General features: G+C 39.2%; 1 protein-coding gene across 1 annotated transcript in view; it reads left to right on the forward strand.

Annotated features, from left to right (window-relative positions):
- Nucleotides 1-27330, forward strand: part of LOC136872044 (N-acetylneuraminate 9-O-acetyltransferase) — a 191061-nt gene that overhangs the window by 121283 nt on the left and 42448 nt on the right. The window contains exons 10-11 of the mRNA XM_067145876.2: nucleotides 1735-1904; nucleotides 23541-23606. Coding sequence (XP_067001977.1) covers nucleotides 1735-1904; nucleotides 23541-23606 — 236 coding nt within the window. The remainder of the gene's footprint in view (nucleotides 1-1734; nucleotides 1905-23540; nucleotides 23607-27330) is intronic.

Here is a 27330-nt window from a genome sequence, read left to right on the forward strand (position 1 = left end):
CAGTTTGAAAATGGGACTTCGTGTAACGTTAATAGCATCGTTACGGGTGACAAAACTTGGCTTTGTTATTACAATGTCCCAACAAAATGCCAGAACAAGGTGTGGCTGTTTGTAGATGAGAGTACTCCTGTGACTGTGCTAAAGTCAAGGTCAGTGAAGAAAAGGATGATTGCAGTATTCTTCACTAAACGGGGCATCCTTACTCGGGTTGTGCTAGAAACACAATGGACAGTTACTGCAAAATGGTACAGTGAGACTTGTCTGCCTCAGGTCATCCAGGCTTTCAAGCAGCTCCGTCCAAGGTCACGGCTCGACACTTGGCTCTTGCATCACGACAATGCTCCAGCACATCGTGCTAATGTAACAATGGATTTTCTTGCTAGATCATGTTTTGACTGTGCTTGATCACCCTCCATACAGTCCTGATCTTGCCCCATGTGACTTCGCACTCTTCCCAGAAGTTAAGATGAAGCTGAAAGGGCGGCGTTTTGCATCCAATGAGGAGCTTCTGGCAGCATGAGATCAAGAGTGTGATAATGTAACCGAAGAAAAGTGGCAGAGTTGGTTCAGGGACTGGTTTTGACGTATGGAGAAGCGTGTTGAGTGTGGTGGAAATTATTTTGAAAAAGTCTAAAGCATTCACTCACATTGCAAAACTTTCCTAGTGCCCTTTGCAAGGGCTTTTTTTTTTTTTTTTTTTTTTTTTTTTTTTTCAACCTCCGATGGGCTATAAGAAAAAGACACATTGTCATAACAAAATGATTTTATCACTAAAAGTTTGGTAGTTTCATACTTATGTTTCCACATAATCACCAAAACAATTTAGGCATTTGTCATATCGTGACACCAGCTTGCCGATGCCCTCTGCAAAGAAGTCTGCCGCCAGTGAGGTAACATTCGTCTGGACAGCCTCCTGCTTCATAAAGTCCACCAACAAGACACCTTTATAGTCCCAGAAAAACAGTAGCCATTGTTTTCTTGTTGTTCAGTGTCAGTTTAAACTTTTTTGGCTTGTTTGGAGAAGAACACATCCACTGCTTAGACTGTTCTTTGGTTTGTTTAGTCTCATACAGGACTCAACTTTCATCACCAGTAACGATAGACTTTAAAAACTTCTCCCCATCACTATGATAACGTGCGAGAAACATTACGGCTGACGCCATACGCTGAGTTTTGTGATCATCCGTCAACATTGTTGGAACCCAACTTGAACAAAGTTTCGACTATCTTAAGTGTTGAGTCACAATTGTGTACAAAGAAGACCTTGGCGAGGATTGCTGTAGAATGTTCACTGATCATAAACCTCCGTTTGTGGCGGACAAACAAAGAACTTCAGGATGCTGTTCAGACGTACATTACTTCACTGCTGGCAGACTTATTTGCAGAGGGCATCGGAAAGCTGGTGTCACGATACAACAAATGCCTAAACCGTTTTGGCAATTATGTGGAAAAATAAGTATGCAACTACTAAACTTTTAGTGATAAAATCATTTTGTTATGTCAATGTGTCTTTCTTTTATAGCCCATCGGGGGTTGAAAAAGACAGCCTTCATAATAATACCATGTTTTTATCTCAGATGGTTTTCGTAAGAATATGAATAATTTGTAGGAGTACATTTTTGAGAGCAACGTGTAGACTGGAAATGCAATGGAGGTACATCATAGATTTGAAACAGGTACATTAGTTTTCTGAAAAGTGTTAAAATTCTTCAAAGCGTGTTCTCTCTGATCCAGGTTGGATGCAACTCGTGATCCTCATTTACCACATGACTGGAGCGAGCAGTATCCTGCCCATCTACATGCATATCCGAGTTTTAGTTTCTGCATACCTCTTTCTCTCTGGCTACGGTCACTTCTGTTACTTCTGGCAACGTGGTGATGCAGGCCTTGTACGCTTCTTTCAGGTAAATAGTCTCTTTTGTAAGCTTCTGTTCCAGATATTTCACAGCAAAGAAATTGTCTAAATGTGAATTCTTGCATTTCATGGTGCTGTAATTTTGCCTGATATTTTTGAAGGGAGAAAAGGTATTCAGCTGATATGAAGAGTATTTAAAAGTTTAATGCCTTGTGAGGAGCACAGCATTGTTTAGATGTGAAACATAATTGTAAATAAAAGAAGGAAAAATAGAGAGAAGCCTTTGCAATGAAGTGATACAAAAGATCACTTAAAACTGAGATGAGCACAGTAGATTAAATCAAAATGAAGAAATATACAGAAGGATCCGAAAGAAGATATACACACTCAAACATGAAGGGGAAAAAATTCACAATATCAGCATTAAATTTATAGTATTAGATTTATGTAGATATTCAAGGTATGTTTGACTACTACAGTTATTTATGTGCTAGATTTGCATATATATTCAATATATGTTTGACTACTACAATTATTTAGGTGTTCAAAATGTTCACCATTGGTATCCAGACACTTCTGAATTTGGTAAAGCACTGCATGAGCACGATGGCTAAAGTGTTCACAGGGATTGCTATACAGGCCATCTCAATTTCTTCCCATGATTCAGGCAGTGCAGCTGATTTTTGGCGGTACACCCCATTCTTCATGGTTTCACACTCAGCTAGAAGTTGAGGGGTGTTAAGCCAGCAAAACATGGCGGGAATTCGACAGCACCTCTTCGTCCTGTCCTATGTCCTCGTAGGATGTCATCAAGATAGACTTCACGCTAACCTCTGGACTCTAAAAATGGTAGTATGGTAATGCACCATCGAGCTGGAAGTAAAATTGCTCATCAACACAAAGGACATGGTTGGCCAATAATATAGTACGCACAGCATGTTGAGCTGTATGAGGCCTGTGATCTACCATCAAAAACAGAAAAAACATGGTCCAGTTACCCCCCCCCCCCCCCCCCTCCACCCAAAAAATTAACTGCTTTGTCCAGATTGTGGATTTTCTGGAGCCCATTAGTCACTCTTATGGTGGTTGAGTATAATTTCAATTTCTTCAGAATTCAGCCTGTTCTCCACTTGGAAATACCACTTCAAAATGCTGTTACATTGTTTGAACATCACCTACAATATTTTATTAGACTCTCCTCATGGTCACAAGATGGTGTTGTAACTGTAGCACTCTTTAGAGACAATACAAAATCACTCTTTGCCACCATAATTCAATTCACAATTTTAAAAAAAAGTAAAACTGTATAAGTATCTGCTACAGAAATGCATATACATTTTATTTTTTAATTTATTTTTAAGCTGTCTGTATAACTGAGTAGTTGACTGTAGAGTAGTTTAAATAAATTTCACCGATAGAAGAAGTGTTGATCAGTAACATCTTGAGACATCTAGACGACTTCTCAAGGAAATTTTTTGTGTAAGGCTGGATGGAGGAGAAGTAAGTCAGGGCAAGATTAGAATAAATCAATCAGAATAGACGTAGGCTGCATTAGTACTATATTTATCCAAATATAAAGTGAGCTTTTATTCTGAATTCTAGAATCCAAAAATTTGATTGTTTTTAAATCACAGATCCAGTCGAGGTCAGATTTTTAGTTGCATGGAATAGCCACCTGAATGGAAAAAGATCAACGACGTAACAATGACATCATATGCAATCTTCTGTACTGTTGATAAAAATGAGGTGGTGTTTGTTTGTTTGTTTGTTTGTTTGTTTGTTGTAAAATACCATAATAATTAACACTAGTATGAAAGGACACAATTTTCCACGTGTCTGTCCATTGTTACTGATATCATTACTATCTGTCTACTTTAAATTCTTGAAGATGTTGTCACAGCAGATCCATCCAACGTTTTCTTTCGTATGTTGTTTTGGCTACTTGAATTAATGTTTGTCAATACGTTCTTCTAGGGCTGTGAATGTAAATCAGCTGTGGCTAGCAATGCATAGAGGGTAAGATGAAAGCAGTAGGGTTGTGTCCTGTTAACTCTTATTGGAAGAGTATTCAAAACCTTGATAGTATTTTGCAGGAGTCACGTAGTCTTATCTGAGTGGACCCTTTGATCAGTTTAAGTTCTTTGAGATAAGAAAAAATAAACATTTTAGGAGGGCTGTAAATAAAGTAGTAGCAACGTAGTCCAGACACTTGCAGGAGATTGGGCATGCCTAAATAGGATATGGGAGCAGCCGGGTGACACTGTTGTTGATGTGTGTCGTTGAAGTGAAAAGTGCTGATTCACCGCTCTAAAGCATGTTTTCACAAGATGATCAGCGTTTGTGGATTAAAATGCATCACAATGTTACCGAGGATTATGTGAAACCTGTGGCGAGAATGCATTACCATAAAGGACCGTTACACGATGAGTCAAGGTGTTATATGCGAGCAGGAATGAGACTGCGGATTTGCACCGCACACATCGGCCGCCCTTTCCTCGAGATCAGATTGACATCGTGATGTGAGTGGTCTCGTTTCTGTACATTGGCCGGGAATTATCCATAGAGGTTGGTCTCAATCATCAAATGGTGTAGCACATACTGACGAAATATCTTAACACGAGGAAAATCCCGTCCCGTTGGGTTCCACATCAACTCATAGACGTACAGAAATGATACCGGTATGCACTGGCTGGAAAGATACTGCAACAAAAGGAACGCACTTCTGCAGCGTATTGTCGCCACATGAGACATGGGCACGAGCCTGCGAGCCTGAATTAAAGCGTGTATCGAATGAATGGCTTCACCCAGGTTCGCCACGTCCACAGAAATTTCAGCTGGGACCCAGTTGAGTGAAGCTTATGCTGATTGTGGCATTTGACTACAAGGGTGTTATTCTTACGCATGCTGTGCCTGAGGCATAAACCGTCAACGGTGACTACTATTGCCGATATCTGCAGCGACATCTGCATCCGGCTATGCGGCGCAAATACCCACATTCATTGTGAGACGATCGTCTATTGTGTTGCATGACAACGCATGTTGTCCTGTCGCAAACTGTATCGAGGTCTTATTGCCACAGTGGCATTGGGAGGTCTTGGAACACCCTCCGTACTCGCCAGACATGAGTCCTTGTGACTTTGACCTGTTTCCGAAGTTGAAGGAACCGCTCTGAGGCTGCTGATTTCCTGATGTGGCATCTGTACTCCGTTGCTATCATTAAGAGAGAACGCCTTGCCAGCGGTCCCATACGGCTTCCCGACATTTGGCAAAACGTAATAGACTTTGCGCGTGACTACACTGAAGGATTGTAATGCCATTGTACTCGTTAGTTTATCGATCCTGGCTCAGTCCAGTGGTATTTGAAGGTGCTTAACTACGTCAGCCTCATGTCCAATAGATTTACTGGCACGTAAACAAACTCCTGCAAGACTAAATTCCGGCACCTCAGCGTCTCCGAAAACTCTAAAATAAAATAAAAAAGTAGTTAGTGGGACATAAAAACAAATAACATTATTAATTATCAAGACTTGGATAATCCTGGTTGTGTGAGCTTTATATAGAAATGAGAGCCTTCTATGGTTGTTCTTTGTTTTATTGTAATTGTAAGTTGGTTACTTCAAAGGTATTATTATATCATAAAAAATGTTTTTAACTCTATATTAATATATGGCCCTTAAGATAATGTGTTTTATTAATACTTCCATTCAGAGTAGGTTAACTCAACTGCACAAAAAATTGTCTGTCACAGAAAGTGACTTACTTTCAAAATATTCTTGTTTGAAACAGGATGAATATGTTGTGCAGGTTGTAAGATTCCAGATACCGTCTCTTTGGCCACCGGCCATCCACATTAATTTTACAAACATTCTTTCATTTTGAAAATGTATAAAATTAAATATTTCTTTGCTAGCCAGTTTTTGTGCAGTTGCATGTACATGTACTGTATATGGAGGGTTAAAAAGCAGAGTGCATTAAACCTCAAATCCTGAGATATCAGTTTTTTTTTTGGCCATCCCTAATGTGAAAGAAGTTATCTTTTAGTAAAATGAATTAAGCTCTATCTCTTTCCATTTTGGCGTAAAGCACATATTCAGTTTGACCAACTTTGAAAGTAAGCTAACAGCCATAAATTTGAACTTCAGTATAAAATTAGAAAAACCTGAGAGGCAAAGCAGATTAACCTACTTGGGTTTTTGCATTTTCATTTTGAAGTGGACTAACCTATTTTCTTGTTGTACCTTGGTACACTTGTTTACTAAATTGTTGTCAAATAAAGTTATTTAATATCAGTTACTAAGCAAAAAATGCAGTTATTTTGAGTCTTCATGGACCAGATCACTTTTTTTTTTTCTTCTCATATTAAGCTGGAAACCAAAGTTGAATAACCCATACATTTAATTTGATAAAAGCTGACTTCAAGGTGTCAAAATTTGAAGCAAAGATAATTCTTTGTATTACACTAAATTCTATGAAATTGTATCCCTAAATTTTACAAAAACATGAATGTTATATATGCAATCCAGATTTTTGCATGTGTTTAAACTTTAATGCTCAGTATTACAAAAGTATTTTCTAAAGAGTTAGTCTACTCTGTCTCCTCATGCCTCATATAGGTGCAAAATTTATACTCCTGTTCAGTGTTAAATCTAAATCTTGAAAACTTTGCTGAGAGAAAAACTACATTTTAATTAGGCTAAATTATATAAATACTAAAATTTTTAACACGATAGCCCAGAAAGATTGTCATGCAGTGAGAGCATAAATCAAGATGCGTAACATTTTGTCTTGCCTTGTATTTTATTTTATTTTTATCCCTCTTTCACTCTCATTTTGTCTGTTATAGCCTCTTAGTTTTAACTAATACAGTTGAAGTGCCCTGTTGTTGACAGAAGTTAGGCTACACTGACATTACCTGAGTGTATGGCAAGATTATTTCAAGGGAAGACCTTTTAAATTATAAAGAAAAGAGGATTAAAATGTTCTATAAAATTAGCTTAACAGAAGCTTATCTTTGTCACCCCTAGATTGCGTGCCAAAAGCCTGGATTAAATTCCAAACCTCTCTGCAGTGCTCATATGGAGTGAGAGCATATGACGCTGTTGATGGTGCTTTGTCTGTTGGATGGGGACATAAAGCTTTGAGCACCCGTTGGTGTTATTCGACAGAAGGCTATGTGCTGGCACTGGGTTTCACCCTCTCCCTTCCTGCTATCATATATTATATCATTCATTTTATCTCATTAACTCCTCTGATGAGAGTATTGTCAGGAAGGGCATCTGGTTGTAAAAACTCACTATGAAGTTTCATCTCACTTCATACCCAACCCCATAAAGAAACGAGATAAGGGTGGGACATTAAATGAATACATACATACATACAAGTCACTGTCCAAAATAGATCCTGCCCTATATTGAAACGTGCCAAGTCTCCCTATTTAAGCGGGAGACTCCCAATTTTTCATCATTCTTCCCAATCTCGAAATCGCTGGGACCGATCTCCCGATTTTCAGAGCAGTATCAGTCATTTTCGTATTACTTTAAACTCCCACATGTTTCCTCGTTCTATCGATACATGGCTGAGTATGGCTGGTCGATAGTTGTTCTAACAATGAAACCAGGCGGCAGTATGGGGCACAGTGGCCAGTCATGTGCTCCTCTTTGGCCTATAATACAGTCAAATAGCTTAATAGGAAGTAGAAGTCGCAAGCGAGTAACCTAACCTAGAAGTAGCACGCCATAGACTTCTACCCGAGCCAGGACCTGCATAAGTGCTTGTGTTGTATGTTTTAATATTTGCTTTGGCCAAAATGTCAAAAAATAAATATGACGCAGTGTTTAAAAGTGCTTGTAGGAAAGAGTTTCCGTGTTTCAGTGAATCCAGGTAGGGACCAACGTTCACATTCTGTACTATATGCAGGTGTGAGTTTTCAGTTGTGCATGGCAATATAATTAAACATATGCAAGCAAAAACCATAAGGAGAGTGTCCAGTGTGTAGAAACAAACCAGAAACTGAACTTTTCATGTAAAAACGAAGATGTAAATCCTGTGACGAATGCTGAGACTTTATTTATGTCATTTATCGTAGAACATAATCTGCCTGTAAATTGTGCCGACCACGCAGGGCCTTTGTTTCGCAAAATGTTTCCTGATTCAGAAATCACTAAATGATATGGGTGTGCTAGAATGAAAACAGCGACTATCATTATAGAAATGTGCATGGAAGAAAGGGCGAAAATTGTATCACATTTGCAGATGAATACATTTTCTGTTGCTACTGATGGTAGCAATAGAAGCAACTTGAAAATATATCCTATTGTTGTAACATTTTTTAGGCTTGAACTCAATGAAATTCAGAGTTGTCTACTCTCTGTGCCTAATTTAGTAGGAGATGCTACTGGAACTAACAATGCCAATCTTTTGCTCTCAACTTTTCAGGGATTCCAGATTCCATTAAAAGACTGCCTAGCTCTTGGTGCTGATAATGCTCCAGTAATGATAGGATTAAAGAATGGTGTGGCGCGATGTTTGAAGCAGGAAAATAGTAACATAATCATCGTAGGCTGCTCTTGTCACCTAATTAATCTTGATGCAGAGAAGGGTGCAGCATGCTCACCCGTAAATGTAGATGAAAGTATAATTGAAATATTTTATTATCTGGAAAGGAGTGCAAAAAGGAAAGAAAAGTTCAGAGAATTTCAGACTTTACACAACACAGAGGTCAGGAAAATTCTGAAGCATGTGCCTACTCGATGGTTATCATTAAGGTATTAAGATAGGAGTTTGCTGCTGTGGGACTTTATTCAGGAGCGAAATTGTGAGTGAGGATTCTCAGATGGGAACTTTGAAGACTTACAAAATTCCTAAGTATGGATAGATAGATAGATAGATAGATAGATAGATAGATAGATAAGAAATGGGTGAGCCCTGTCTTCGCAGAGCTCCACACGTAGGTCTATGAAGACCCTTTGTGCCCCTTAAACAGGTTTGCCTAGTCCAGCCCTAGTGCTCCTATAAAGGATACCAGTGTCCGGATATTGGCATTCCTGATGTCTTCCAGGCTCACAAAATGTGAGCCAAGGTATCGGTGTCTAGTACTTGCAAAAGCCTCACACTGACATAACACATGCGCGGAGGTCTCCTCCTCCTTACCGCATCTTCTACACATCGGATCCTGAATGATTTTCATGATGTGTAGGTGTCTCTGTAAGGTATTGTGGCCTGTTAACAGTCCAACTACAATTCTCATTCTGGTCCTATTCAAATTCATTAGGACCTTTTTATAACTTTGGCTAGGCCCTTTGATAAGTTCACGTGCCTGCCTTGCTATAGTTAACCTCTTCCAAATATCTAAGTGAGACTGGTTTGTCCTCTGGTATATTACCAGTCTCACGCTTCAGAGTGACACTCCCAGGAAGGGCTCTGGTCCTGTGAAAGAACCTTTTGAGCCTTGTTTCGCTAGTTTGTCAGCTTCTTCATTTCCACTGATACCTGTGTGCCCAGGGACCCATAATAGGGTGACTGAGCTAAATTCACACAGCTGATCTAACATCCTTTGGCATTCCCATACCAGTTTTGATGTTTTAACTGCACATAGTGCTTTTAGCGCTGCCTGGCTATCACTGCAAATAGTGATGCGTCTTCTGTGTCCAGGCATATTCCATATATATATATATACAGCACAGGCTAGTATTGCGTATACTTCGGCCTGGAAAACAGTAGCATATTTACCCATAGAAAGGGAGAGCCTTGTCTTAGGCCCCCAGACCCCGGCGCCTGTGCCCGTCTCCGTCCGCGAGCCATCTGTGTACCATGTACAGCCCCCAGACTTAAGATGGGCCCCAGCATCCACGGCCCACTCCTCCCTTGTGGGTATCACCACTGTAAATTTATAATTCAAATTAAAGCTAGGCTTCATCAGATCCCCGATCATTATTGTCATAGGGCAAGTCTGGTGAAGCCCTGTAAGAATAGAGGCATGACCTCTATTCGGGTTTTTGAAGGACCATCCTCCGAGTGACCAGAGGCGATAGGCACTCATTCCCGCTATTACCTTAACATATAAATGTAAGGGGGGAAAACCTAGGATGGCCTCCATTGCACATAATGGTGTAGTATCCAGTGCCCCTGTTATTCCTAGACACACAAGTCTTTGGACACTGTTTAACTTGGTGGTCACAGTTTTACTCTCCGAACCTGGCCACCAGACTAAAGATGCATATGTGATCGTGGGCCGCACAATAGAGATATAGAGCCACTGGACCACCTTAGGTCTTAGGCCCCAAGTCTTCCCGACGGCCCTGCGACAGGCCCACATAATCTTGCGAGCCTTATCCACCTTATAATCTATATGTTTCTTCCAACTCAGTCTTGCCTCAAGGATTACCCCTAGGTACTTAACTGAGGTTGTCTTAGCTAATTTTTTCCCAAATAGGAAAGGCTCTGACAGTCTGTCTAGCCTCCTCCTCTTGGTAAATACCACGAGCTCCATCATATCGGAATTAACCGACAAGTCTGTGTCGTGGCACCATCTTTCCACCCTACGTAAAGAGCTCTGTACGAGCTCGGAAACCGTGCTGGAGAAATTTCCTACCGCCATCAGGCTTATGTCATCTGCATAGCCTTGGGCGTATATTCCTCCAACATTTAACCTGGTAAGTAGTTCATCCACTACCAGACACCATAATGTTGGTGATAATACTCTTCCCTGTGGACACCCCCTGTCTATATTAGCTCTCAACATTACAGCGTTGAGGGTAAACAGAACTTGACGGCCCGGCAGTGAGGCCATAATCCATTTTATGAGCATGCTGCTCACTCTTCTTCTCTCTAGACTACGTTCTATGGTGCCCAAAGATGTATAGTTAAAGGCCCCTTCTATATCTAGGAATACAACCATAGCAAGTTGTTGCTGATCCAAGGCACTCTCCAGCCTAGAAACTAGCTGGTGTAGTGCTGTCTCAACCGACTTCCCTGGTTGATATGCATGTTGATGAGAATGCAGGGGAAAGTCCCTTAATACTTTCTCCCTGATATGTCTATCCACCAGTCTTTCCAAGGTCTTAAGTAGAAAAGACGTTAGACTAATGGGTCTATAATCCTTAGGTCTAGTATATGAAGACCTTCTGAGTTTAGGTATATACACCACCTTCGCCTGACGCCACAAGGAGTACACGTACCCCATAGTGAGACAAGCTCTAAAGATTCTGACCAGGTATGGTATAAGGACTCCCCCCCCCGCTTCCTGAAGAAGTGCCAGGAAGATCCCATCCACCCCTGGGCTTTTGTAAGGGGCAAAAGATTCTAATGCCCACTTAACCCTTCTTGGGGTAACAATCTCTGCGGCTTCCTTCCAGCCACTTTTATCGGGTCTGAAGGATCCGCTCGATTCTACCTCACTATTCGTGACTACCGAACCTGGAAAGTGGGCATCAAGCAGTAAGTTCAGGGTCTCCCTCTCTGTGGATGTATATCCACCCGAAGGCGACTCCAGTGAACCCAGCCTTGCCCTTCTGTCCAAGGTTAAAATTTTATGAAGCCTTGCCGCTTCATGTTGACTTTCAATGGATTCACAAAACTGTCTCCAAGATTTCCTAGAAGCCTTTTTGACTTCTGACTTGTACCTTCTTTGTGATTCTTTGTAAGAATCTAGGCTTTCTTGATCCTGAAGTTCCCTGTATTTATTCCAGAGCCTTCGTGTATTTCTCCTCAGGTGTTCAAGGTAACTATTCCACTTGAAGCTTCCTGTTACTCTTTTTGCCTTAACAATAGGGCAGTTTAATTCATAAGAGATAACCAGTGTCCGTGTGAGAAAACTCACACTGAGCTCCAGCTCCTCTTTGTTTTTAATTATATTCGAGGGTCCTCCCTCCAGTCCCCTCCTCACGTCCTCCCTAAAAGACGTCCAATCGGTTCGTCTAGGGTTTCTGTAAGACGGGATCTCGAGGGAGCCCTCTATGTAAAACACAATGTGTCTATGATCTGACAAGGAAGGCTCCAAAGAAACCTTCCAGTCTTTAAATTCCTGTATGATTCCCATGGAACCCAGGGTAAGATCTATGATCCCCTCACTCCTATTATTAATGAAGGTAGGGGTATCACCAATGTTCATGACCTCAAGATCAGTTGTACATAGAAATTCAATGAGGTGCTCTCCCCTTCGGTTTGTATATTTACTTCCCCAAATGCTGTGATGAGCATTGGCGTCACATCCTACTATGAGGTTTAATCCTTGTTTCCTACAGTATATCACCAGTCTCTTGAACTCCTCCGACGGGGGTGGAGATTCAGAGTCTCCTGGGAAATATGCAGAGCAGACAACCAAGTCTTTTGGCTGTCCGCCCTCTTCATATCTCACTAGAACTGCCACCAGGTCTCCAGTAATGAAGCCTGGTATAGCCCAGGCGTTGTGATCTTTAACTAGTATACATGCTCTAGGCTTCTCCTCTGCTATTCCACTGAATAAAGTGAAACCTGCACATTTTAGTCCCATGATATGCCCCTGTCTAAGCCAGGGTTCTTGTATCAGGGCGACCGAAAACCTGCCCTTCTGGATACTTCTAATAAGTACCCTAGAGGCCGCTATGCAATGTTGTATATTTGCTTGTATGAAAGTAATCATTCTTACCTTCATGCAATGCTTTACCTTATGCGGTCTACAGTACGTGCTGCTCCGTCTCCCGCGATGAATCTTGAGGCTTGGCTGGCCCAGGTTCCTGTCCGGGCTCCTGCTCTTCGCCCCTGTTAGTCTTGGTATTTTCTGTGGTGGGGTTGGTCCTCTGCTTGTCACGCTTGCCCTCCACCAAGGTGAAGGTAGCCATATGCACCCCGCAGAAGGTCTTCTTCCCCACCACTTTCTCCACGTCTCTGGAGTCCATGCTGACCACAAGTCGGACACCTCTCTTCTCCTTCTTGCGGTCGTAGACCCTCCAGCTGGTGGGATTTAAGCCATGGTTCTGGCGTGCCATTCTTCCCAAAAGGACGTTATTGTCCTTTGGTTGTCCTGGTATCCAGACCATGACTCTCTTGTAGGAAAGAAGTTTATCCATGCCCACAATTGTGAGCCTGGCTCCTTCCCATGGTTGTATACCTGTAACAAGACTGGAAAGCCATGCTACGGTCTCATCGTTCTCGGCTATAATGACGGCCGCACCTCTCGACAGATAGCAATCCAGGAACTGAGGCTTAATGGGCCCCTGCTCCGGAAGCTCGTCTATCAGATTGGTGATAGCCTCTTCCACAGCTTCCACCTGTTTCTCGGTTAGCTGCTGGTCAGGATATCCTACAGGTACTATGGCCATCCTGATCCCAGCTTTAGCTATCCTGGCATATTCCACCTTGGGTTTTTTGCGGGTCTGCCGATCTTCTTCTGGGGTTGCCCCCGACAGAAGTCGTTTCCCCGCTGGCATCTTGGTGGGTGGGGTCCTCTGTGCCCTAGAAGCAGAGCCCTTTTCAGGGTCCCGCCTCTTGTGCCCATTGGATCCCCCCACAGTTGTTACTGTCGTGGTATTAGAAGGCCCCTCAGCTCCCGGAGTTAAGCCCTCTTTGGCCTGATCCCGGGCCTTTAAGGCCTTCTTATATCTCCTCTTCTCAGCGCCAGAGCGCTGTTTCTTCTTTTTCTTGTGGACCTGTAGATTGCCCACCTCTTGAGTGAGCCCTCTAACTGTCGAAGATGAACTATCCGAGGGTATCTCCGAGGAGTCCCCTTCGGTTGTTGTTGTAGTATTTCTCTCGGAGGCCCCAGAAGAGCTCTCCGGTTTATGGATGGCTACCGTATTCATTCAAGTTCCACGAGTAGCTAGGGAAATATATGTCCGCCCAGGGAGAGCCCCACATACCTGGGTAAGGCTACTTACTTCGAGAGGGCGCCAAGTATCTTGAAGGCTCCGTTCAAGACACATCTCCCATGTGCCATGCACCCCATCGGCACGGGTCGCCTTGCACCTTAGGGTTGGGCGGTGCTTTGGCTTCCTCCTCCTTGTATACCAAACAGTTACCCAATAGGGCTCCATTCGGCATCGCAAGAAAGGAGCTACTAGTCCCCCTCACCACGAAGAGGATCTTCAATTGAAGAGGGTAACCAGGGTTAGCCCCCTGCAATTGTAGAAGCACACACAAGGGGGCCTAAGTATGGACTAAGTGCAGATGTGTCTTGTTTGTCTGAAAATGTGAAGCATTGTCATAACATTTCACCACACTCCTCAGTTAAAAGGAAAACCCACTCATCAGTGTCACTAAAAAAAAAAAATGAAACTACTGATGACACTATGAGCCATGCGTTGTCACGTGAAGAACAACTGTTCATGTTCCTTTCATCAAATTTACATAAATCTTTTTGCCTTTTTCTCTCGAGTTTTATGGATATCTTTGAGAATCCAAATATAGCTCTTCAGTCAAGTATGCCACACATCCACTTACTGAGGTCAGTTTTGGAAGAACTATTGAAGAATGTGATGACAAGGTTTGTGAAACAACATGTTATTAGAAGCTCCTCCTCTCTCCTAGATGTAGATTACCATACTCCAGCAAATCAAAAGGATGATTGTGACCTGATGATAGGGAACTCTGCGTTTGTTTTAGTGAACACTTTGAAGTCCGGGGAAAAGTGCAATTTCTTTAAGTCTGTTAGAAAGTGTTTCTCTTCATCTTGTGACTACATGGTACACAAATTTCCTTTTGAAGATGAAGTTTTAAATAATGCAGAAGTTGCAAATATTTCTGCTATAAGTAAGGCATCATTTTCTAGCCTTATATTTTTCATTAACAAGTTTCCGAACATTCTGACTAGTGAAACGGAACTTTTAGATAATGAAACCGATATTCTGCACTCCTGGTTCTGTAACTTCAGCTTGATGAAACAGACCTGGCAAAAAGAAGAATTGATGTTCAGTGGGCATTGGTAGGTCAGATGAAATCAGCTGATGGTGTTCTCAAATATGACAGACTCTCTAAGGTGATGCTTGCTATTTTATCAATTCCACATAGCAATGCAGAATGTGAAAAGATTTTTAGCAGAGTCCCAAAGATAAAAACACAGTTCAAATCCTTGCTGTCTGAACAAACTTTGGAGAAACTTTTAACCTAAAAATCAGTTCAACAAGGCAAGTGCTTTGAGCAAAAATTTAGCGCCGAATTTCTGAAGAGGGCTAAGTCGGGCTACAGGTGTGTTGAACAACCATTAGTCGTAATGTGATCAGCATGGTGAAGAATGAAAAGTCACATATTTCTACAGTTCAGTTATGTCCAGTATTTAGCATTCACATGTAAATAATGAAAAATATATATATGTAGGCCAAATAGAGTTGTTAATTTACTGAATTATAATTAATTAGTACATGTTCTGCCATAAGTGATTTGTCGTAATACGTCGCGAATTGCTGCCAAATTTCTCCTGATTTTTTTACTTTTGAAAGTTGGCATGCCTGTATATTCTAATTAAATAGCTTGCCTGATTGATTGCTCTAGATTGGGGATTCCCAACCAGTGTTCTGTGAAATTTTGTAAACGTGCCATGGAATTTCGTCATCTGGGTTAAGAAGAACCACTGTTGCTTGAAGCCGTTACTATGTGTGGATTCCTCAGGATAAGCATAGCAGAATATTACATGTTTATGTCATAAAGACAAAAAAAATCTGTTACATTATAACATTGTACCTTGGAGAGCAGGCATTTTTGACAATGAACAATATAAAACCAAGTTGCAGGATTCGTCTAATGAAGGTGATGTATGATTCGATCAGGATTTGGTAAGATTTGCAAGCTACATCAATCTCAAGTCTCGTGTTGATAGAACCCAATTGTTTCAAGTAAACTGATAAGAGTATTTTTTGCAGTTAAGTTTTGTATTAAGGTAATCAATGAATTTCTGTTAACTGAATCTGGACATCATTACTGTGCTGTTAATTCCCTTTTAATTCAGTAGAAATCTTTGGCAATAACAGTTCATCATTGCAAATTTTTGGTGTGATAAAACATCCTTTAAACAAACGTGCCCATAAAATATAATTTCTGTTATGCCAAGGGATGGAAAATTTTGAGAAACCTGCCCTAGATAAACCAAGTGATAGGGATGTGTACGACTGAAGCCTAGAATGGAGAGTGTCAACTTCTTTGACTCTGAACACCAGGGCGGTTTGCATGAAGCCTCGCGACTCCAAGCTAACCTGATGCTCATTGTAGGGCCAAGCTCATGGCGAAGCACGAACAGATAACATGAATAATACGATGCACATTCATGCTCATTTTCCCCGTGGTTATTAACTGTGTTGTAGAATGAAGTTTCGTTAACTAAGGCGATGAGCACTACGGTATAGTTCAAATGCAAGGAGTCACGTCAGACCATAGACCATAGGCATTAAATTTCATATCTTTATTTCTCAAGATCAGGAAAATGGTAAACAGATATCAATTGTAAATCATTATAAATTTAACATGGCAAAAACCATAAAACATGAACAATTATCTAACACGGGTAAACTAAACCAAACCCCATGGCGCAACAGCCTACCAAGTGACAACTGCTCAGCCCAAAGGCCTGCAAATTATGAGGTGTCGTGTGGTCAGCATGACGGATCCTCTCGGCCGTTATTCGTGGCTTTCCAGATCGGGTAAAGCTATAAAAAATAAAGAATTCTAACATAGATAAGACCATTAAAAATAACACAGCAAATGAAGCCTTAACCAAACCAATATTGACTCCCTTACATGTTGGTAGCTATACAGTGTCCAATAAATTAAACCACACTGGGCAAGTTGGCCGTGCGGTTAGGGGCGCACAGCTGTGACCTTGCATCCGGGAGATAGTGGGTTTGAACCCCACCGCCGGCAGCCCTGAAGATGGTTTTCTGTGGTTTACCATTTTCACACCAGGCAAATGGTGGGGCTGTACGTTAATTAAGGCCACGGTCACTTCCTTCCCACTCCTAAGCCTTTCCTATCCCTTCGTTGCCATAAAACCTATCTGTGTCATTGCAACGTAAAGCCAATTGTAAAAATGTAAAATAATTAGGGCCTAAACCACAAGAATGAACACCGTGAATTTTGACACATAAGTTCAGTTACGTGAATGAGTCGTGCGAACGATCCCCTAATTATCAATCGCACATGTTCCACATTGGATAGTAGGCACTTCCAGGCTATAAGTGATACCAGCCTCATTATTATTATTATTATTATTATTATTATTATTATTATTATTATTATTATTATTATTATTATTTTATTATTAGCGTATTCTCCCAATAATGGAAGACGTTAAGCAAACAACTCAATCAAGCTTTCTTTGGGTTCTTCTTGTTCTTCCAATAGGCTTTCATTCTCTCTGAGAAGGCTTGTTTACGTTCTTCCGACCATTTCGGTCTGCATTGTTTTTGCTTTGGTTGCTCTGATGTAACTTCCCACTTGTTGACTTTGTGTCTGAAGGTGTCTCTTTCTAAAATGTCTGTTGCACATATGTTTGCGTTTTTGAGGTCCTTTCGAAGTTCGTCCAGCCAAGGTGTTGAATTCTTAAGTGAGCTAACATAATTTAATATTCTTTTTGACAGTCGATTTTCTGGTAATCTTGTGAGGTGTCCAAAGAATTTCATTCATCTTTTCTTAATGTCAATTTCAATGTTTGAAACTTTTTCTGTTGTTTTGATTGATTGTAGCCTGTAACCATCTTGGGTATATCTTGCTCCTAGGATTTTCCTGATGATCTTCCTCTCTTGCTTTTTTATTTCTTTTAATTCTTGTTTACTGTTAAGTGACAATGTTTCACTTGCGTAAAGGACTGTTGGTTTTATGACTGTGTTGTAATGCCGAATTTTTGTCTGTCTTGACATGCATTTTTTGTTGTAGATGTCTTGAACTAACCCTAATGCCTTCTTGACTTTTTGGAGACGGTTTTGCTGTGAGATCTTCTCAAGGCCTGTCGGTTCGATGAATTCTCCGAGGTATTTAAAGTACGAGACCCGGTCGATTTTACCGTATTTTGTTCTCAGGCTCATGATATCTGTCTTTGAACAGAAGAATTTAGTTTTCTCAAATGAAATCTGTAGTCCCACTTTTTCTGCAGATTCCTTAAGTATCTCAAGCTGCTTGATGGCAGTCTCCTCATCCTCTGTTAAAATCGCCAGATCGTCCACAAATGCGAGGTATGGTACGTAGAGGTTGTTTTTGGGAAAGCCCAATCGGATCGGTTTCCAAGATTCACGTTTCGTGAGTTCCTTCTTCCATAACCTTGTCTAGGACGACGTTGAACAGAATAGGAGAGAGTCCATCACCTTGTCTCACACCTGTTTGAATGTCGAAGGGTTCTGAAATTTCTCCCATAAATTTCACTTTAGATTTTGTGCCCGTTAGTGTTTGTTTTATGAGTTCTAGGGTTTTGGGATCTAGTCCTCTCTCTTCTAGAATTTGGAATAGTGAGGGTCTGTCTATCGAATCATATGCCTTTTTGAAATCTACAAATGTGCATACTGTAGGCTTTTGTCTGAGGGCTCGTAGTTTAAGTATGGTTTTGAAGTTGAAAATTTGTTCTGGGCATGACCTGTTTGGTCTGAATCCTGCTTGAAATTCTGATAATTTGGGTTCTAATTGTTGTTGTGTTCTGTGCAAGAGACAGGCTGATAGTATTTTGTATGTGACTGATACAAGTGAGATTCCTCTGTAATTGTTTACGTCTAACATGCTGCCTTTTTTATGTAGTGGATGGATTAGAGCAACCTTCCAGTCATCCGGGAGCTTTTCGGTTTGCCAAATGTTTTGGATTATTTGTGTAATTTCTCTGAGTGAATTTGGGCCTAAATTTTTCAGAAGTTCAGCTACAATTCCGTCTTCCCCTGATGCTTTGTTGTCTTTAAGTTTCTTGATATGTGAATAAATTTCTTCTTGAGTTGGTGGTGACGAATTTTCCGGTATGATTTCTGGCTGTACCTTCGGGAATCTCTTTTTGGGTTCTGGACAATTTAAAAGCTGTGAAAAATATGTAGCTAATTCTTGGCAGTTTTCCTTATTTGTCAAGGCTAGTTTACCATCTTGCTTCCGAAAGCAAAGGTTCTGTGGGGAATATCCTTTAATTTGGTTCGCAAAGGTCTTGTAGAAATCGTGTCTGTTGTAATTTTTGAAGTTGTCTTCAATTGACTTCAGTTGGACATTGACGTATTTCCGTTTATTTTGTCTTAAAATCTTGAATACATGCTTGCGAACTTCGAAGAATTTCTTCTGTGTTTCTTCTGATTTGTTACAATTGTAGTTTTGAAATGCCTTTTTCCTTTCTTCTAGTGCGGTCTCACATTATTGATTCCACCAAGGATGTTTTGGTTTTTTGCGAAGAGGGATTAGGTCCTTCGCTGTTTCGATGATTTTAGTCTGGAAATTCTCCGAGCTCTCTGCAGGTCGTTTTTCCCATTCTTCTGAAATTTTGGAGTCCTTGATTTTATGTAGATCAAATTTTGGAATCACCGATGTTTTCCTGTTGAATTTCCCTTTGGGTGTGAATTTAATTTTGATTCTGCTTAAATAATGATCCGAATCGATGTTAGCACCTCTGCGCACTTGCACATCATGAATTTCCTTTTGGTAATTGTATGATATTGCCACACGATCAATCTGAAATTCTCCTAAATGATGGATGGGTGATCGCCAAGTTTTTTGCTTTTTGGGATTCTTCCGGAGTGATGTTGACATAATTTTGAGGTTATTTTGTTGGCATAACTCAATGAGGCGTGTGCCATTTTTATTGGTGAATCTGTGGGCTGGATAGTCTCCCACTGTCCTCCTGTATTTGTATTCCCTGCCTAGCTGTGCATTGAAATCACCGAGTAGAATTTTCACATCATTTTTAGGGATTTTGGCCATTTCTGTTTCAAGTTCTTCACAGAATCTTTCTGTTTTTTATTATTATTATTCCACTGCTTTACCCACATTTTGCTGGGGTCACAAGTGCACACTGTGCATTACTTGTAGCATATTAATTTTCAGTGTGAGTGTTGATATCATCAGGGAAGATTTTCCACTGAATTGGCTTTATGTTTGTCCATTGAAGTCCTAATTGGACACTGTTCAAGAGTGTTCTGTCAGAATATACAAGGCAGGTTTTTAAAGTAAGTACCGTTTTTATATAGAAAAAAGTAACGCAGATTTTTAAACAATACTTTAAACTACTTCTCAATATATGTTCCAACCATATATCGTGAAACCAGTGTCTGAATTCAATGCTCATAGAAATCTGCCACCAGATGTGTCAGCCACTGCAGCACGGTCGTTTTTAAGTCGTCATTGTCGTGGACATTAGCATGGCTTTCTTTAAATGCTCTAACCTATTGTCTTACCAGTCTTTCACTCATAATGTGTTCACCATACACTTCACTGATCTGCCGATGAATTTCAACAACTTTCACGTCTTTCGCATTTAGAAAATGAATCACAGCGCGTACTTCATACCTCGGTGGGACGGTTAATTGTCGGAGGCATTTTCAATACCCACAAAAGCACGTAAATAGGGACGAATGCTTCCCTAAAGGCGTTTGTGGCTAGAGTAGAGATATGCGTACTGAGTGCACATGCTTTGACCGACGACTGAAGTTCTGCAATGGCCATGTTTAAAAATGGTACTTAAAAAACATACTTCGTATATTATTATTATTATTATTATTATTATTATTATTATTATTATTATTAACAATAATTGGTAAAATATTTGTTGTAATATTATTATACTCTGTGCACGCACTGTTTTTTGTTTATTTTTATTTAATTGAAGTTAATATTGGCAATTTTTAAAAGCCTTCTGTCAAAATCAGTTGTTGTTGTTGTTTTTATTATTGTTATTATTATTATTATTATTATTATTATTATTATTATTATTATTATTATTAGCAATAACTGGTAAAGAAAGTAATATTATATGCTATGCTCTTGCCATTTTTTGTTTTTATGTAATTGAATTTCATATTGGCAATTATTTGAGATTCTGTCACAATACATTATTAATATTATAAACACTAACTGGTTAAAAAATGTGTCATAGTATTATATTCTCTCTCTGCATTCATCTTTTTTATGTGGTTCAAGTTCACGTTGGCGATTATTTAAAATTATTCATTCAGAAAGTATTATTATTCCTAACAAAAAAACCTTGGTGGGACAGCCCTAGCGGGCCTTGACCTACCAAACAACCCTTGCTCAGCCGAAGGCCTGCAGATTATGAGGTGATGCTTGGTCAGGACAATGAACCCTCAAAGCAGTTATTCTTGGCTTTCTAGACTGGGGCCGCTACCTCACCATCAGCCACCTCCTCAATCGTAATCACGTAGGCTGAGTAGACCTCAAACCAGACCTCAGATCCTGGTAAAAATCCCTGATCTGGCTGGAATCAAACCCAGGGCCTCTGGGTAAGAGGCAGGCATGGTACCCCCGGACTGCGGGGCCTGCTATTATGATGCACAATAATTGGTAAAATATTTCATCATCATCGCTAAAATGTTACATGAACAATAGCGATGATAACGCAAAACAATATTTAATGTTTCCTGGCTAATAATGTTCTCGTTGCCCTTGTATTTATCGTTCCTTATCGGGGGATTGTCAGGGGAGGGAAGTGAAACTATAAATCCAAGTAGTTCCGAAAACAGTTGATAGTTGGCGTTAGTGCATTAACTGAGTCAACACTGGAGTCGAGATTGTCGGTTTCAGAGACAACTGTCTCGACTCTTTGCGACTCCGTTCACAGCCCATCCCTACTCAATGAATCCATGTATTCCCCATCAGCTAGCAATTCTTAGGTATAACTGTATGAATCCTGTACACAAGTTACCTGCTAGACTGTGAAAGCCATTTTAGTTTTTAGTTCACTGTTGTATATTTTAATGATAATGCAGATGGGTGAAATTACTTTCAGATTTCTAGAAGGTAAACTGCATATCATCTAATCTTTGTGCTAGAACTAAGCATATGTTATATGGGAAGGTTTGCATATTAACTCAGTTGTAAGAACATGTTACTGATAACACAGCGCATGAAAATACCTCTTGTAAATCAAGTGGTCAGAGAGAATAGTTATACAAAGGCAAGGCATTAAATAACAGGAATTATGGTATATTTTTAATAAACTTTTTACAAAGGTTATCTTTGTTTTCTTCAGCATGATTAATCCCGGCATTGCTGATGCAGATATTCTTCTTTCATATTGCTCTGTTCTGAACCAGCTCCTCCACAAACCCCTGCTCTTTTATACTTTCTTGAATGCTGTCCATCCATCACTTTCTGGGCTATCCTAGACTTCTTTCCCCTTTCATTCATATTATTCCCCATCTTTTTAAGAGGGTCACAGTTAGGTGGAGAAAAGTTTCTCCTTCATGAACATAAAGTCTAAAAGTTCCAAGTGTTTCCTACTAATTATCTGCTGGACAACTGCCTTGGTACGCATCATGTACACACTTTCCTATAGCCAGAGTCATCATGGATGATACTGTACAACAGATCCATGACTCGAGTTGAATTCCACAGCAACTTTATCAAGATTGATCACCTGTTGTCACAGATTAGCTGATCAATCTGCTGTTTCACTGTCTTTCACTGTCTCAATAACAACGCAAACTGTCATCACTGACATTTTGTCTTGCATTTCTAAGTCTTTCTGCCTATTCAAATATCTCTCTGGATTAAACAATTGTCTCTTTACTGAACCTTCATTCACCGGACGAGTTGGCCGTGCGGTCAGGGGCATGCAGCTGTGAGCTTGCATCCGGGAGATAGTGGGTTTGAAACCCACTGTCAGCAGCCCTGAAGATGGTTTTCCGTGATTTCCCATTTTCACACCAGGCAAATGCTGGGGCTGTACCTTAATTAAGGCCACGGCCGCTTCCTTCCAACTCCTAGGCATTTTCCTACCCCATCATTGCCATAAGACCTATCTGTGTCAGTGCGACATAAAACGACTAGCAAAAAAAAAAAAAAACCTTCATTCTACTGTAGATATCAGAAAATTTCACTCCCTCTCTCCACGAAAAACAAATAAGGCTTCATTATTCTTCTAAGGTGCTAGTCAACATTAATGGCTGTGTTGTACGAGCTACCGTACATGCACATATTGCTCAGTCATCATGAGCATATCATTTAGAAACCACTTTGTGCAGACTTTTCATTGTGCAAAAATTTGGGTGAAATTTAGAATAAAAATTCCTGTTATTTAACGGCTTTGCCCTATAGTTGTGTTTGAGGGCTCGGTAGTGCTTATTGTATATTTACACCTGTCATATGACCTTAAAATTGCTTTTCATCTGTGCAGTATAATTAGCAGAGAGATAAAAATCTCTGCTCTCAATGAGCCCTCCTGAAAGAGAAAGACAAACTGAATTTGAACTGTATTGTATATCTGAGGATGTCAAGTAGGTTGAAATTTGTTTTTTGGGATGCTTTCTCCTTCTTGAATCTTTGAGAGACTCGTATAGAATGTTGTTTCCTGGCCTTTTACGAATGACTAACTCCTTTCTGTGCTAACTTGTGTGGTTTGGTGTGGTGTTGGAATCATTTAGCTGTACTTCCAGAATGGTACATGTAGAAAAGTTGTTTAGTATTTCACTATCTTTCCTTAGCCTCTTTTGTGTAGAGCAAATACATCTATCTTTCCTGTCCATTTCTCCAGTGAGTGACTTAGATAATATTGTGTTAGATTACAACTCCTCCTACACCCACCATTTTCTTACAGAACTGGGGACGGAATTTTGGTTCATACTGGCGCTTGGAAAACTGTGGACTCCGAAGGGTAGTTGAGGTAGGAAACTAATTAATTATTAGACCTTGTAAATATGAAGTAAAGTTGAATTTATATTGTACTATACATCTTAAATGCCAGACTATCAACTAATGGATGGAGTTATTTCATTTCTGAGCTATATTAAGCACTATTGTGCATGAGTTTTATATCTTTCTTCTGTCTCTTTCATTCTTTCTTACAAAAGCCCTTCATATCAGTAGACTGCTAGATAATAGTGTGGGTATTTACTGGTGAAGGTACTAAACTTGATAGCAGAGTGTAGGAGGAAAATGAATGCTTCTAATTTTTTCTGTATTCAGATAGCCGTATTTCCTATATGATATATGTAATGTTCCCTTCCATGAAAAGTACCCCGCACTGTCACCCCACTTCTACTATATTTTTCTGTGGCCACTGTATAGGCCAGCATTTGGCCTTACCCAAATGCTCCCATCTGTCTGCCACATTGCTTCAAATCATGTGTCTCCAGTTATCTGCAACCCAGTCATGGCACTCCTTACATCTGCGAAATGATTGGTTTATGTGCGGGTGCCTGAACTTTGGACCCCTGTCTTCGTAGCTCCCGATGCACTGTCTTGATGCTAGCAGCACACTTAGTGACACTGCAGAATTTGTGGGTGATGGTATCACATGGTGTCATTCAGTTCTTCCCATACCACCTTCTTCAGTTTTTGACTGTCTGTTGGTCAACACACGTGGCCTTCCTGGCTGTGGTTTTGTTTTGGTTGCCTTTCCCCATTTTCATTTCACAATCGCGTTCTCGATGGACAGCTTGGGCAGCTTGAGAATGGGTGGAAATTGCCCTAACTTATTGCATAATGATGTAGCAACTAATATCCATTTCACGTCTGTACCGTACTCGATAAGCTTCCTTGCTCCATCCATTCTGCAGGTATCTCATAGCACTGAATAATATTGAGCCCTCAGCTGCCTTTTACAGCAGCAGTGGCAGTTGTAGTGACATCTAGGCTCTAGTTAATGTGAAAAGAGGGGGGGGGTCCAAATACATTTGATCAGACAGAATATTATTAACTTATTACAGTTCATGGCTTTTTTTTTCTTAAATTATAGACCTTATTAACTGCAGTTGCACTCTTGAATATAGATCCATCACCATGTCCCCTGATCCAGTTGCAGACAGATTGAGGTCATAATGTTCCTCAGCTTTACTTTTTCTTCCCCATCACTCGTCATCCATCAGTTTCTTCAGTCTGTGTCCTGTTGCTTTATGCTGTTCTTAACCAAGTTCATCTACCCTTTAATTTGTAATTCCATAATTTGTTTTGTCTTTCTTTCTTTCTTTCTTTCTTTCTTTCTTTCTTTCTTTCTTTCTTTCTTTCTCTACTTGTTTAATATACCAAACCATCCTGCAAGGGGAGTTAGTAACGTGACAGACAATAATTTTGTCAGTCTTTCAAAGATTAATGTATATGAGTAAAAAATCAGTATCTTTTTGGAAATTCTCTGAAATGTACTTTGGTTTTTTGAGATGTTTCAGTTTTGAAACACAAGTTATAAGCTGTAAGGTGCACAGGTTCGAATCACCATAGAATATTCTCTCTTCTTCTTCCCCTTTAGTTGCTTCTCTGTACATTCTTAAATTTTGTTCTTTCATAGTTCTTAACCTTTTTTAAAAAACTATGTGTTGTTTCTAACTCAGTTTGTTGTGTAGTAACATGTATTGATACTGCATTAAATACTACCAGACATGTTGAAATTGTGAATGTTCAATTTTCAGTTTTTTATGTATTCATAATGTACAGATTTTTTTTTTCTTTTTTCTTAATGGAAACTCCCATGTGTGCCCCTTCTATTTCACACTAATTTCTTATAGAATAATAAACATTATCTTAATTTTATAGATTTAAAGGAACCACAAAGAGGGAGAAATTACTTTGTGATTGACGTTCCAATTCACGCATGTCAGCAGCGTTATGCTGTTGCTATGCTTCCTCACTCTCAGTCAGACTCCAGCAGCTTCACACATTACAAGATTCAGAAAAGCTTGAACTGTCATTACCGAGTGAAATAACACCACCACCAATTGTGTCTTGTAGCACTTCTTCTAATTCTTTTTTCCACGCCTAATCTATTAAAACGTTAGTGTGTCACACTACTTTCTGCCAGTTTTCACTGCGAAGTTTATTTCTCCAGACCCTGAACTTTAGCAAATGTAAATGCTTTGTTGTGACGGGTGACATACCTCTTTACCTGTGCCTTCTTTACCTATGTCAGGTAGAAGTGACACATTGGTAGCAAAGTAAGCTAATCACAGTTATTTATAGGAAGTTTCATCTATTAAAAATACAACGAATTGGGCTTTGTGAATGAGTTTGTTCAGTTCTGGTTTCCAGGATTTTGAAGAGCATTCCTCTTCCTTTATCTTATATTTGTCCTTACAAATATTCACAGTTGTGTTCTTTACGTTAAATGCCACAGCCATTCTGTCAAGAACTTTACCAACTGGAGTAAGACGTCCACCGCTAGCCTTTTAATTGTCAAAGTAATTTCTAACTGTTCTCACCAATTTGCGAGCTTGGCTTCAAATAGTGATAACTTACCTCTACCGAGCACATGGCTTTTTTTTTCTTCCTCCCCTAAACAACACATTATTATACAACAGTAACACCTTGAATTGACCATGTCTGTCTGTCTGTTAGGCCATCAGCCCAGAGGCTGGATGGATCCTCAATTAGCACCACCAAAGGCTAAGTGTGTGTGTATTTATTTATTTATTTATTTATTTATTTATTTATTTATTTATTTATTTATTTATTTATTTATTTATTTATTTATTTATTTATTTATTTATTTATTTATTTATTTATTTATTTATTTATTTATTTATTTATTTATTTATTTATTTATTTATTTATTTATTTATTTATTTATTTATTTATTTATTTATTTATTTATTTATTTATTTATTTATTTATTTATTTATTTATTTATTTATTTATTTATTTATTTATTTATTTATTTATTTATTTATTTATTTATTTATTTATTTATTTATTTATTTATTTATTTATTTATTTATTTATTTATTTATTTATTTATTTATTTATTTATTTATTTATTTATTTATTTATTTATTTATTTATTTATTTATTTATTTATTTATTTATTTATTTATTTATTTATTTATTTATTTATTTATTTATTTATTTATTTATTTATTTATTTATTTATTTATTTATTTATTTATTTATTTATTTATTTATTTATTTATTTATTTATTTATTTATTTATTTATTTATTTATTTATTTATTTATTTATTTATTTATTTATTTATTTATTTATTTATTTATTTATTTATTTATTTATTTATTTATTTATTTATTTATTTATTTATTTATAATTAATGTCTAATAACAGACCATTTATATTGGTATTATAAATTTACTCATTCGGAACAAATATTTCAGATTCCCTATGGGAATCAACATCTATACCATAGTTATAGGGAAACCACAAAAACCAATGGCAGAGCCCAAATGAGGCGTACTAGGCAAGATGAGGAGTAAGGTAGTTTGCCATTGCTTTTCTCACCGGACCAGAAGGTGCCACTGCAGCACGACTGACCCTATTAGCAACACCTTTCATAACACTCAGACACTATTTGTGCTCGAATGTCATTACTCAGCACCACCCATGCCCCAGCAGCTTCCATATTGTCACAGCCATGGATGAGACTGGGACTTCGGTGGAAGCTACACT

The sequence above is a fragment of the Anabrus simplex genome, chromosome 1 (genome assembly GCF_040414725.1).
Source record: "Anabrus simplex isolate iqAnaSimp1 chromosome 1, ASM4041472v1, whole genome shotgun sequence".
Classification (NCBI taxonomy): domain Eukaryota; kingdom Metazoa; phylum Arthropoda; class Insecta; order Orthoptera; family Tettigoniidae; genus Anabrus; species Anabrus simplex.